This window comes from Rhinoraja longicauda, chromosome 23 (genome assembly GCF_053455715.1).
Source record: "Rhinoraja longicauda isolate Sanriku21f chromosome 23, sRhiLon1.1, whole genome shotgun sequence".
NCBI classification, from domain to species: Eukaryota; Metazoa; Chordata; class Chondrichthyes; order Rajiformes; family Arhynchobatidae; genus Rhinoraja; species Rhinoraja longicauda.
The window spans coordinates 12,627,685-12,642,021 of NC_135975.1; the positions used below are offsets into that span (position 1 = coordinate 12,627,685).

The window sequence follows — 14,337 nt, forward strand, 5'->3', positions numbered from 1 at the left end:
TTAGCTGCAGACTACCAAAGGCAGCCCCAGTTCGGGTAACGTTATGGAGGTGGAAATACGATGTGAAGTACTCAGGCAGCTGAATGTAACAGAATAATCGGGTATGTTTTAGCCTCATTGGGAGGGATACATTGTGCTGTATGTTTATGAAGTTAATCAGCTTGCTAACTGGTCCGTGGTCTCTCCTTGCAGCGGTTGGCTGTCCATCTGATCGCGGCTACGTGTTCGATGAGTGTGGCCCCCCGTGCCCAAAGACGTGTTTTAACAAAGATGTTCCGCTGGGAGTGATTGATGCCCACTGCTTCAAGCCTTGTGTCCCAGGCTGTCAGTGCCCGGCTGGTCTGGTGGAACACGAGTCACATTGTATATCACCAGACTCCTGTCCCAAAATCATCTATGGAAACTTGTGATTCACACTGTCACAGAGGGACAAGCACACACTGACGCACACACACTGACGCACATACACTGAAACATCAAGCACTATCAATCCACCCATGGTCGCATTTTACTGCAGTAAGGAGAAGAGGAAACCCAGCTGATATTAAAGTGACAGGCCAAACTATTAACCTTCAATGTTGGCCCGTGCACTCTGACTGCTGGACCAGGTACGAGCTTAGAGAGTGTGCACAACTTTTAAAACAGATGGATTAGAAAGTCTCATCCCTCTCTCTGTTCAGCTAGAGTATGTGTTTCTGCCATCTGGTGCTTTTGTTCAAGTTCTGTCTTCATGTCACTGTTTCTGAGCATATCCGGTCACTATTATGTAAATTATATTTTCAGTTTTATAGTTACAATGGGTGCGATATCCAATTCGAGGCTGTGAAAGGGATTCTAGATTCTTGGGCCTTGTCATTATTGAACGTGGTCATATTTATATTCAATCTAGACACTGCCATGGAGAGTGTACAGAGAGCGTTCAGAGCAGATCTTCCCGCGGACATTGCAAACTAATCGCATTGCTTCACAACCTGACTGTTACTCTCAATCAATTCCCAATTGACCTAATCCCCAATTTCTCCATTTCATTGTGCATCTAACTGTTGGTTTCACAATTCCCTTTCCTTTCTCTTCCAAAAAAGAGTGAGAGAGTGAAAGAAGAGATTTTTTTCCCAATATTCATAGTGTTGGCAATACTCTGTAATTCTCCACAGGCTCCAGAATTTTTGAAAAATGTTGGGATTGTGCCACCTCCACTGTTGTTCATCCAAAGGGCAAATGAGGCCCAGGTTTAACCTCTCATTTAATGAGTAACTCATCATATAGCAATATCCCTGGCATGTCAGCCTAGTTTTTTGCTCTTGGGTGTTGTGCTTGGGACTTGAATCCATTGACACCATTAGCGGTACATGATAATCCTTGAGCAAATTATCACTCGATTGAGCAACAAATCCATTGGATCTGTCCCAGACTAATCTCTCAAGCTCTCTTTCGTGGGAGTGTTACATCCCTGTTCCAATATCTTGAAATGAGCCTCTCCAGGGATCTGGAGTTAAGATTTTAAGAAGCAGAATTTATTTAATCTTTGCTCACATTATCACTGAGGAATGTTAATGTCTAGTATACACTGCAATAAAACCACTTTTTTGTTATTTGTTTTGCTGAAATTATCTGTTAATTTATGTGCCTGGCATTATACATGGACCCACATCAGAAAAAAACATTTTGTGCAGAATTACAGAAAAATACTCTTAAAACAATACAAACATTCCCTCAATTCTTTCTCCTTCAGTTAATTCATACTGGACTACATTCTCCAAATCCATAACCACACATTCTTCAAGTGAATGCTGATCATGGAAACTGGGGTTTTAAATTTTTCTCGTCCTCTCTCAGGTGATTGCTTGGGATCGAGGATAACTTGCTTCCTCTTCAGTTTTGTGGATTGCTTTCTGAATGAAGTAAGATTTGTGCCACATAGAAAGTACTGTTTATATGGATAGCACTCAGTCCATAAAGCCAGACTGTTCATCAGCCAAGTGGAACAGAGATGTATTTTCCAGAGTATTTTCCTTATTCTCCCCAGAGCTTATTCTATGTCTTCTTCGTAAAAAAAGACACAAAGTGCTGGAGTAACCCAGCGGGTCAGGCAGCATCTCTGGAGAACGTGGATAGGTGACGTTTCAGGTCGGCACTCTTCTTCAGACAACCCAAAACATCACCTATCCATGTTCTCCAGAGGTGGTTCCTAACCCTCCGAATTACTCCCAACATTTTGCGTCTTTTTTTATATACCAGCAACTGCAGTTCCTTGCATCTACTTCTTTGTCATCTTGTCTCCTTCAGGCATTTACAAAGGGGAGGAGGCAGGTTATGGCAGGAAAACAAAAGCATCTTGTCATGGTGTTCCAGCCACTGTAATGTGGAAAGCTTCTCGATCTGATGGTCCTTTCCTGCCTCGGTTTTGTGCAAACAATGTGCACAACCTTGCCACCAACACGAATGACAGGTCGATGACCTTTTCTAAATGCCCATTCTGTTCTTCCAACATTCACCTTCAAAGGTCCTAACTAACTCAGCAGAAAGGTTGATGGGAATTGTTTCAGAGAGTGAATCCAAAGTCCAGCAGAAATGGTGAGCAGCATGGTGACATGGCAGTTGAGTTGCTGCTTACATTGCTTGCAGTGCCAAAGATCCAGATTCGTGCCCGATTTTGGGTGCTGTCAGTACGGTTTGTACGATCACCCCGTGACTGCGTGGATTTTCTCCGATCTTCCGTTTCCTCCCACACTCAAGATGTACAGGTTTGTAGGTTAATTGGCTTGGTGTAGGTGTAAATTGTCTGCCCCTTTTCCATGCAGTGGAGCGACCGAACCCTCTGCACAGTGTGAGACCTTGCATGGACTGGGCCTACTCTCACCCAGGTCGATGCCCCTCTCCTCCCACACTTCAAGCAACGATGATCACCACAAAACACAAATCACATGTTAAAGGTATCTGTTTAAAGGTGTTCAATGATCGGAATGTGGAATTAGTGGAGATGGCGGTTGACTTCAGTCTTGCTCTTCCTGAGGCAGGTGTAGGAAGAGCAACAAAGCTTCAGCCAGTGGGTGGGGCAGCTGTCCGTGCCCCCCTCTCCCCTCCCCACTAAACAACACCAACAGTTCCAACGTCCACGATGCTTCTTCACGTTTGGCAGCGCAGCAGCCTCTGGAAAACCTTCCTGAACGCGACATTGAAGACGGTGTAGATGATGGGGTTGACAGCACTGTTGACATAACCCAGCCAGGTGACGATGCTGATCAGCGTGGGCCCAATAGCACAGACCTCACACAAAACCTTCAGCACGTGGACCACGAAGAAGGGAGTCCAGCAAGCCAAGAACACCCCTGGAAACACAACGGCAAAGGAAGTCAAGCCGCTTCGTCATTCTTTCCGGAATGGAATTTAATGCAGGTGAAAGGTGATTGTTTAAACTACTCCACAAATTCTTCCCCAACTCTCCCTACCCTAATCAAGGGTAAATATACCACTGGAGAACCACAGCAGGTGGCCAGCATCTGTGGAGGAAAGTGTGGCTCCTTAGCCTTAACTCTCCTCCAAAGACCCCATCCACCCACCTTGTCCTCTTAACCCCTCCACCCCAATTCCTCCTCCATCAGCCTCCCCAGCCCTTGTAGTGAGGAGAGGCTGGTTGGGGACCTGAGGAGAGTCAATGTGAGGACACAGAGTGAGTCTAGGTGAGCAGATGTACTGACCCAGACTCACTTTTCTGCCTCACACCCACTCTCCCCTTCTCACGGTCCTTGACTTGTCCACCCACCCAACCCTAGCCCACCCAATCCCAGCCCTCCACAACCCAACCTCACCCCACCCCCTCCAGCCCAATCCCAGCCCTCCACAACCCAACCTCACCCCACCCCCTCCAGCCCAATCCTAGCCCTCCTCAACCCAACCTCACTCCAGCCCAATCCCAGCTCAATCCCCATCCCAACCTCACCCCACCCCACACGTCCAACCCACCCCTCATCTCCAGCCCAATCCGCCCCAACCTCGCCCAATCCCAGCCCTCCACAACCCAACCTCACCCCACACCTCCAACCCACCCCTCATCTCCAGCCCAATCCGCCCCCAACCTTGCCCAATCCCAGCCCTCCACAACCCAACCTCACCCCACCCCACCCCTCCAGCTCAATCCCCACCCCAACCTCACCAGCCCAATCCGCCCCAACCTCGCCCAATCCCAGCCCTTCACAACCCAGCGTCACCCCACCCCTCACCTCCAGCCCAATCCACCCCAACCTCGCCCAATCCCAGCCCTCCACAACCCAACCTCACTCTACCCCCTCCAGCCCAATCCCAGCTCAATCCCCACGCCAACCTCACCCCAACCTCACCAGCCCAATCCGCCCCAACCTCGTCCAACCCCAGCCCTCCACAACCCAACCTCACCCCACACCGCCGCAGAGTGAGCGCCCACCTACTACAATGGGCAGCACTTTCATCGCCTTCCTCTCCCGCCGGCTGACGCTGCGGCTCCTCGGCCCGGCGCCCGTACTGGCCGCGCACCCGTTCTCCCTCGGGTTGGCCGCCTCGGGGAACTCCATGTCCGAGGTGCTGTCAAGCGGCGGCATAACCAGCACTCCCTGCAGGCCGGGGCTGGTACCGGTGTCCGCCGCCAGCTGCGTGCCAGCATCTGCCTTGGCTTCGGTAACCGTGAGGCGAAAGGAGAGCGTCCGGTCCCTGTCCCTGTCCCTGTCCCGCTGCCGGACCTCGGGCTTCTTCCCCCAGCGTCGGAGCCCACGGAACATGCCGTAGTAGAGCAAGAGCATGGCCGGACACGGGATGAAGAAGGAGCAGATGGAGGAGTAAACTACAAAGGTGCCGTCCTCCAGCTTGCAGGTGGTCACATCTCGCTGAGGCACGTTGTTGAGCCCGAAGATGACGGGGGAAGCCACGCCGAAGGACAGGAGCCATGTGGCCACAATGAGGATCAGTTGCCGAGCACTGAATTGGTTCCTGTTGTACTTGAGGGGCACCATCACTGCAATGTACCTGCACAAGAGGAGAAGGCGTCAGTGGACAGCGCTCACGTTGGGCTCACATGGCTGTCAAGAATCAACTACCTTGGTAATCTGTTCATAGCCTCACATTGAAACAAGCCCATTGAGACAATCCAGTGGGTAATGAGCTCAGGGTCACCAATACTGGGTCTTGGTTTCCATATTTTTAAATTACTTTGATTGAGAATTGTTTGTTTTATTTATGTGTGTGTGTGTGTGGGGGGGGGGGGGTGGGGGGGGGGGGGGGGGGGGGGGGTGGTGTGTGGGAGGGAAGGAACTGCAGACGCTGGTTTAAACCGAAGATAGACACAAAATGCTGCAGTAACTCAGCGGCAAAGACAACATGCTGCCAGTCTCGCTGAATTATTCCAACTTTTTGTGTCCATGTGTATAATATATATATATATATATATATAGATAGATATGATGAACTTTTTTGTTTATTGAGGGTTTTATAAAGTACTATGCTAACATATATGTTGTGCTGCTGCAAGTTAGAATTCCATCGTTCCGCTTTGGGACATCTACCCTCGTTTGTTTGTTTGTTTGTTCCTGAACTACACCCAAAAAGGTACATGATAGCATGACAATTTTAGGCCCACCTTACTCACCGTCATCCCTTTGGTGCTAAAGGAAGAAGTTTCATTGAAATCGGTTATATTTTTAATGTTATTCACATTTTAAAGTTTAAATCTATCTCCGAGGGAGGGGGAGGAGGGAGGATTAAGGGGGTTGAGGAGGATGGAAGAGGATGGAAGGGGGTGGGGAGGGAGGGAGTGGGAGAGGAGAGGGGAGGGGGGGAGGAGAGGTTTGGGCCCCACTTGGTCCAGTGTGACAATAAAACCCTCTTGAGTCCCCACCTACAATGGCGAGTTTAGGGCCCAGTGGGGTGACCATGATGGAATTACAAACCAAATGCTTCAGGGATATAAGGATGTTTATCAACAATCTATACAGACACATATATCAGTTTAGTCAATGCAATTGGTTTTCCTGGGTTCTAAGGTATCTACTATTGAACCACAAAATCACCCAATTTACAAAGCAAAACTAGATTGAGACATTGGGGGCTGTTTTTATTTTTCCAGTTCCAGATTACTTCTCCCACTTCAGTGTATAGAGGACGCATTAATTTTTGTCAATCTTATCCTTTTATCTTTTGGTTTGCACTAGCTCGCTCTACATTTCCTGTACTTATTAATCTCCATGTATATACTATAATACTATAAATGTGTATATATATCCTTGGGGAAACACCAATGTGTACCACCGTCCCCGTCCTCTTCCCCCCCCCCCCCCCCCCCCCCCCCATTATGGGGAAAAAACCCAACTGTTACCAAGAAGTGCTGTTCTGTATTATTATGATAATTTTTTATATAAGCAGACACTGAACCTCTTATTCTTTAAAATATAGTTTTGCTGAATCCCCTTTCACCTAGTACTTTACCAAATATTTTCTTAAAATCCATGAAGGCAACATCCACTGTCTTCCATTTATTAACCTTTGTTGCTTTATCAAAACAATTCATTTAGGTCATGATAGCCCTTTCACAAATTTGTGCAGCCTCATCAATTAATGCAAATATATACAAGCACTTTTTAAATGATTTCCTTGATTATTACTTCCAAAACCTTTTCCATCGCTGATGTTAAACTGACTTGTTCATAATGCGCTAAACACGAAGCAAGGTTGTCATTCATCCTCATCTTAAACCTTATGTATGTAACCTAAGAACCTAGGTTACGTAAGAACATACAGCACAGCAAAAGGGCAGGTACCCTTTTCACTCGTCTGCTTTTAACTAATTTTAATTCAATCCTGTTTTAGATGGGGACACACCAGATTAGGGTCAAATTCTCAACTGTGGAAGGGGTCTGCAGTCACTTCAGTCTGGAGGTTTTTTGGAGGTGGGTCAATGGTTGCCTCTGAGAGGAGATGAACATTGATACTGACCTGTCCACACTAATGGCACATAGGTTGAGAATGGAAGCTGTGCAAAGCATCACATCCATCGTCATTAAAGCATCACACAGCAACATGTTCAGAGTCCAAATCCCCCCCTGAAACTAGAGGAAAGGAGAAAGATTGAGTTGAGACAGAACCAACACAGCCAGTGGAGCCTCGCGTGGACAAACAGTGGCAGAGATATTCCAACATAGAGAGCAAACAAGGGCATAGGGGAAATTTCCCTGTTGAACTTTCTTTTGTGGGAACTTAGCAAAGGCTGTTCGGACCCATACCTGATGGACATTAGGAGCAGGCAGATTGATTAATTCTCAGCAAGTTTATGTCTCAGGACCACAGAACCGATCCCTTTATAATTCCATAATGGCTACCTGCCATAGCCTGCACTCAACATGAGAAAGCTTTTGTTCAAGTCCTGTAACCCATGATTGAAGAAAGGACCAATATAGATCAATAGGTCCAAAATAATCAGAATTATTTCCACAGAGAGAAAGCACTGAATGAAATGGTGGATGGGAATAGAGTGGAAAATGGGGAGAAAGTGTCCGTGTGGCAACAGGGAACATGTGGTCAATAGGGCTACGGTGAGTTGAAGGAATGAGTGAGTTGGAGAAGAGGGACTGAGGTTGAGGGATTTAAAAAGATGGGTAAGATGTTGATCTATACAAAGTGAAAAAGGTTTGTTTAACCAAAAGGACAATTTCTATTCCAAACATTTTAGCTTTAGATTAGTCAGTCCCTCATTATTTAAATAGTTGTCTCCTGATACAGTGTGTATTTAACTATCTGGTACTAGCCTTTGGAATGTCAGAGGATACTGCAGAATGAGCATTATTCGATCTAATCTGCCTTGGATATTTGACAAGCCAACATAGATAAATATCTTTATTGAATCTTGAGCGGGATAGACAGTGATCGAGGATCAGTCAGTTGAAAGAATTCATGTTTATTGAAGAATGGGATTTTTAAATACTTCTGCCACTTGTCACTGGATACCTAATGTCAGACCTGTTACTAGTTGTGGCATTTATGTAGCTGGTGAAGGAACATTGGAAGTTGTCATGGGTGCGTGAATGCGAGTTGCCACTTATCTGCCCGTTCCTGCATGTTCTCCAACAAGTTCATTATTTGAGAGGTTGCGAATAGAAATAAGGACTCTGCAATCATCATCAAACATCCCACTTTTGACCTTGTGCTGGAGAAAATGGTCATTGATGAAGCCGCTCAGGATAAACCCTGGAGCTGGCCTGTGGGTTATTGACTGGTGGGTAAGTGAGTGAATGCTCTACCTCAGTGTAAACGTAGAGAGGCAGAACAAGAACTGCGAGAAGTAGATCTGCTACAGCCAGGCTGACAATGAAGTAGTTTGTTGCTGTCTTCAGAGACCTTTCGAGAAGCACACTGAGGCACACCAGAATATTACCCAGCATGATGGCCACAATAAGCAGGATACCAAACAGGAGGGCCAAATAGTTGTATGGAGAGCTGCCATCCTCCTGAGTTTTATTCGCTATCCCATTGAACATGGTGAAGAAATCAAATCTTCAGCACTGACTGTATGCTTCAGAACCATCTGAAAAGAAGAATATGGGACAAGTCATGTTGTGGTAGCACACATTACAATTACAATCGGTTCTTTCTTGACTTCTCTTTATTTCAACTCATAGATCACTGATCACTATCTATGACAAGCCTAAGATTCCCATAGCCATTTTGCCTAGAATCCTCCCAGCCTGTTTCCTGTAAGAACTCCATATAATTTCCCCAGTTACTGCAGCTTCATTGCCACGCTCTGTTTCCCACAGTTCCAGCATGTATTTAATTGCGTCTCCTCTACTCTCTCACTATTTACTCCACTTCACCTCCGATCAGTTGACGTTAGCAAGCTTTCCTCACCCTCTCTGACTCCAGTGTGTGCCAGCCATTTCCTATTGGCCTCCATCCCATCACGGGCATTCCCTGTGTTCTCTCGGCCCGATCCCTTATTTGCAACTTAAAACATGTTTGATTTTTCATTTTCCCCTGTTCTAATCAATGGCCATCAACTTGAAACCTCATCACTGTTTCTCTCTCTACAGAGGCTGTGCAATCTCCCCAGAGTATTTCGATTCTAGTTCTGATTTTTAATCCCAGCTCTGGTTCACTGTTTAATGACCCTGGGTTTGTGAGTGGGGAAAGCAAGCAGGTGCCCAAAGCTCCTGGTTGCTGCACAATGACTCATGAGCTGCAGAGAATTCCCATGGCACCAAGCTTTTTGGAGGTGGTGGGGGAAGCTAAAAGTGAGAAACCTCTCAAATAGATGACAACAAATGGTTCTAATGTTGATCTCTTGTAACTTTATCCTGAGATATTATCCACCATCCCTCCCCAATCTTCCATCCCCCCTGCTATCTTCCTCTCAATCAGTCTCACACGTGCATTCCTTTCTGGGTCTGGGCTGTAATGTAGAGCTGGTTCCCCTGTTAACATTCCTTAGTCTCTCACCTGCTGCCTGAGGTAACTGTAATCATGCATTTTACTCATTGCTGAATGAATTTGTCCATTTCCTCTGCTTCCCCATGGTGTTTTTTTTTAAACTGCGCACTGCATCAGTATGACTTTCTGAAAGCTCAGTATTAAAGTATATGGCGGCACGGTAGCGCAGCGGTAGAGTTGCTGCTTTACAGCGAATGCAGCGCCGGAGACTCAGGTTCGATCCTGACTACGGGTGCTGCACTGTAAGGAGTTTGTACGTTCTCCCCGTGACCTGCGTGGGTTTTCTCCGAGATCTTTGGTTTCCTCCCACACTCCAAAGACGTACAGGTATGTAGGTTAATTGGCTGGGTAAATGTAAAAATTGTCCCTAGTGGGTGTAGGATAGTGTTAATGTACGGGGATCGCTGGGCGGCACGGACTTGGTGGGCCGAAAAGGCCTGTTTCCGGCTGTATATATATGATATGATATGATGATGATAAAGTCTGATAAATTTGGTCCTTTAAGACCATGCTGTCTCTCAGTAAATGGTCAGCCAATGAGAGAGGTAGAACTGCAATGGTCAGCCAATGAGAGAGGTAGAACTGCAATGGTCAGCCAATGAGAGGATTAGAACTGCAATGGTCAGCCAATGAGAGAGGTAGAACTGCAATGGTCAGCCAATGAGAGAGGTAGAACTGCAATGGTCAGCCAATGAGAGAGGTAGAACTGCAATGGTCAGCCAATGAGAGAGGTAGAACTGCAATTGTCACGCAATGAGAGGTAGAACTGCAATGGTCAGCCAATGAGAGAGGTAGAACTGCAATGGTCAGCCAATGAGAGAGGTAAAACTGCAATGGTCAGCCAATGAGAGAGGTAGAACTGCAATGGTCAGCCAATGAGAGAGGTAGAACTGCAATGCAAGAATGGGGAGCATTTAAATGTTCTGATTAATTCAAGGTACATCTTTTGGTACCGATTGTTACTGGGCGAACATTTTTCTGCGTCTCTGCTTTCTCAGTAGACCTTCTTACGACCGATATATGTGTGAAATTGTAAAAGATATGGTGCAGTATCACATATTCAATGCCTGTTTAAATGTAATACATGGGATGAAAGATACAGTGCCAATACAGGTACAAAACTGAACAAGTTGAAAGCATGAAGTATTGGTGAACGTGTTTCTTTCAGACTGGTGGGAACTATGCATTGGCACCTTGTAGGGGTCAGCGTTAGAACCATTGCTCTTCCTGATACAGGTTAATAATACATATCCAATCCACATTTGATTTTTTAGGCATTACAAAATACTGAAAAGCATCAAATAATGAGTATAAGAATAGACTTCATAAGGACATAAACAGACTAATGAATTAGTAAATTTGTACATGAAATTTAAGGCAGATTATTGTGAAGCGATTGCCTTGATGGGGAGAACAAGAAGATGTAATATGGACTAAATAGTAATATTTTAAAGGGGGTGCAGGTACAGAATGACTACATAGCTTGGACACAAATCTATGAAGGTAACGGGGCCAAAATCAAGCATGCTGTTAGAAAATTGATTCTTTTTTGTTCCAGTTAAAGACAGAATAAGAGGAAGTTGTGCCAGCTCACTGAGTGTGTGCACTGTGGCCAATGCTAGGCAGAACACTTTAGGAAAGATGCGTAGGCCTGGGAAAGAGTAGAGGAGATTTACTGGAAGGTAACCAGGGATGACAACCTTAGTCACATGGAGCGCTTGGAGAGGCTGAGGTGGTTCTTAGATTACAGAGGTCAAGTAATAATATAATACGAGTTTAATATAAATGATTAAAATCATAAAGGATGTTCAAAAGAGTAAGGAGAAGATGTTTCCAGTGGCAAAAATGTACAGATTTAAATTAATTAACAAAAGATCCAGAGACAATGAAGAAATGTGTCTTAGCAAGTGGTTGCAATCTGTACTGTTTTGCGTGAAAGGCTGGTGGAAGCAGATTCAACACGAGTTTCTGAAATGGAGTTACATAAACCTAGTTTCTGAAATGGAGTTACATAAATCATAAATGGAGTTACATAAAGAATTTAAGAACCATGAAGAAGCTGGGACTGGCTTTATAGCTGCACCAGAAGCCAGGGTAGGCACCATGGCCCCTCTCTGTGCTGAACCATTGGCTGATGCTGGGGTAGTTTGGTGCTTGTTATAACAGTCAGATCATTGGGATGAAAGCTCACTTCAGTTCCCTATCAGGAGCTGATAACATTTCAAACCTCATCACAGCGGCAATAATAAAACGGAAAACTCACAGAATTGCGAAATGGTTATGCCCAAGGTGAAGGCCATTCTGCCCTTTAAAACTGTACTAACCCTATATAAGAACAATTTAATTAAACACGCTGTTCTGCCCGCTCCCTATAGCCCTGTAAATTCTAGAATTTCACATACAGATCCAGCTCACTGAGAACTCATCTCCACTGCTTGTGTATTCCAGACCCTAACCACTTGCTACGTAAACAAATTGTCACATTTTTGTTCCCTTTTGAGTCATCTTTATTCTATGTCTTCTAATTCCTGACCTCTTCCCTGATAAGAACAGTTTCTCTCTAATTTATTCTGTTGACGCTCAGTCAAATCCTCTCCCAATGTTCTCTGTTCCAATGATCCCAGCTTCTCCAGGCTGTCTTTATAACTAAAATCCCTCATCCAGTCATGTTGGTAAAGTCTATTCTTCACTGTTTCCAGAGCCTTAAAATCATTCCTAAAGCGTGGCACCCAAAGCCAGACACAATACTCCAGTTGTGGCCAAGCCTGTGTTTTATAAAGATTTATTGCGACATTCTTGCCGTTGTATTCTGTGCCTGTTATAAATAAAAGCCCAGGATTCCATATACTTTTCAAATCATTTTCTGTATTTGCCTCTTTTGTCAGTCATTCCATCCTTCCTGATGCCCGTTTACTATCCTCCGCACAATTCATTATTCCTCCAATTATTATTTCATCTGCAGACTTGGAAAATATACCCTGTCTACCCAAGTCCAAATTATATTAAGAAGTAGAGCCAGTAATAGCAGATTAACATCTGAGCACTTTAGACCAAATATCAACGTTGGCTTTTAATATTCCTTCAGCTGATCAGAGTTTATTTGTAAAGATTTCAAACTTACAGTTGCGACACTTCAGCTGAGAGCACAAACTGGTAACATTGTTTAATATCCACGAAAACATAAGGTTTGCACCCGTGTGGAGTAACAGTACAGAGACAGTTCACTGGCTGCATTATTAGACAAGGAGATGCAGCCCATTGCACACAGGTTGAGACAAGGGTGCTTTTTGTGAGTGAATAATGTGTGGGTGTGAGTGAGGGATTATTTTACATTTTCCTCATTTCATCTGGTATCCAAAAAATCAGATTTACAGTCAGTGATTCAGACCATCAGTGAAATGCATCAGCTAGGATTACCAGTTACAACAAACATTAATGCTGTTCAGATAATATTTGTGCTCTATCAGTGCATGTTCCTCAGACTTCAGCTGAGATTACCTGTTCCTGCAGACTCCAGCACGAGAACCTTCTTTTGAGCAGAGAGAGCCCGATCCTTATTCTAGCATGCTCCTTATTCTAGCAGAGCAATTACTCCTGCAGAGAGTCTGTTCCTTACTCCTTACTTCGACAGAGTGCCCAGTTCTTATTCCAGCAGATTGCCTGCCCCTCACCCCAGCAGAGAGTACCTGCTCCTTACTCCAGCAGAGTGCTGGCTCTTTACTCCAGCAGAGAGTACCTGCTCCTTATTCCAGCAGTGTCTACTCCTCACTCCAGCAGAGAGTACCTACCTGCTCCTTATTCCAGCAGAGTGTGCTCCTCACTTCAGCAGGTAGTGCCCGGTCTTTACTCCAGCAGAGGGCTGGCTCCTTACCCCAGCAGAGAGTACGTGCTCCTTACTCCAATGGAGAGTTTTTCCTCCTTCAGGTACCACCTGTTACTTGGTGGCTCAAAGGAATCCTTGGATAACAAAATCTGGGAGCTGACAATGAAACAAGCTGTAGATCCCCAGGTTATCAATAGACCAGTGTCCTCAACCCAGTGTCTGTTGTTGATTAAATCTTCAGAACTGTTAGTTCATTTAAATATGTAGTTCATGAGGTCAACAGCAGCCAAGAGGCCTGGCCAGCAGTTCCCAGCAGTAATCCTGGTCTCAGTTAGAGAAGATTTTACATCTGTGCCTGCTGAGCAGGTGCTGGATGAAGCCGTTGAAGACCAGCAATCGTGGAGCATTAAAGCTCCTCCCTGTCACCATATGTGGATACAGCACTTCACTCTCTCTCTCCACCCCATCTCCCCCCCCCTCTCCCTCTCCCCTCTCCCTCTCTCCCCCTCCCCCTCTCTCTCCACTTCTGCCTATTCATCCCTTTCTCCCTTCCGCATCTACTCTTTCTCCTCTTCTTTTAAATTGTTCCACACTCTCTCTCTCTCTCTCTCTCTCTCTGATTATTCATCCCTTTCTCCCTTCTGCATCTACTCTTTCTCCTCTTCTTTTAAATTGTTCCAAACTCTCTCTCTCTCTCGCTCTCTCTCTCTCTCTCTCTCTCTCTCTCTCCCTCTATCTAGCTTTTCTCCTTTCCTTCCTTTTCCCTCTTTTCATCTGTCATCACCTCTTCTTTCTCTCTCTTCCTCATTCTTGCTCTCTCTCTCTTGCTGCACAGAATTGGTAAAGCAGAGTATCTGCAGGGGAGATTACAAAGGTAGGAAGGAGCAAAGCCAGGGAGAAATGCAGAGTGAGAATTTTAACATTGTGTTGTTGGACAGGAGCCAATGAGGGGACATTGATGAGCATTTCAGCTGCAGACAAGTTGAGGGAGGAGAATAGATGTGTAGAGTTAGAGTAGAAGGAGTCAGTCTTGGTAACTGGAATACAACTGGGATCACAAAGGTTAACAA

General features: G+C 45.4%; 2 protein-coding genes across 10 annotated transcripts in view; one reads left to right on the plus strand and one right to left on the minus strand.

Annotated features, from left to right (window-relative positions):
* kcp (kielin cysteine rich BMP regulator) overlaps positions 1-1,672 on the plus strand; it is a 106,932-nt gene extending 105,260 nt beyond the window's left edge. For 2 of the 3 annotated variants that reach the window (XM_078419626.1, XM_078419627.1), the window contains one exon: positions 193-1,672. In XM_078419626.1, the coding sequence (XP_078275752.1) occupies positions 193-410 (218 nt within the window). In that variant the 3' untranslated portion in view covers positions 411-1,672. The remainder of the gene's footprint in view (positions 1-192) is intronic. The other variant, XM_078419628.1, reaches the window with a different exon arrangement.
* On the minus strand, positions 1,535-13,626 carry drd4-rs (dopamine receptor D4 related sequence). Of its 7 annotated transcripts, none has more exons than XM_078419634.1 (5): positions 13,233-13,626; positions 8,393-8,542; positions 6,958-7,070; positions 4,421-4,995; positions 1,535-3,329 (listed from the first exon to the last, which is right to left on the minus strand). In XM_078419634.1, exons 2-5 carry the CDS (start codon positions 8,459-8,461, stop codon positions 3,127-3,129), a joined length of 960 nt encoding a protein of 319 aa, XP_078275760.1. In that variant the 5' UTR covers positions 8,462-8,542; positions 13,233-13,626; the 3' UTR covers positions 1,535-3,126. The 7 variants fall into 7 exon arrangements, with proteins under 7 accessions (XP_078275760.1, XP_078275755.1, XP_078275761.1 ...); XM_078419629.1 differs by having other exon boundaries at positions 8,259-8,542; XM_078419635.1 differs by lacking the exon at positions 13,233-13,626 and adding an exon at positions 12,943-12,992.
* Between the last annotated feature and the right edge of the window lie 711 nt (positions 13,627-14,337).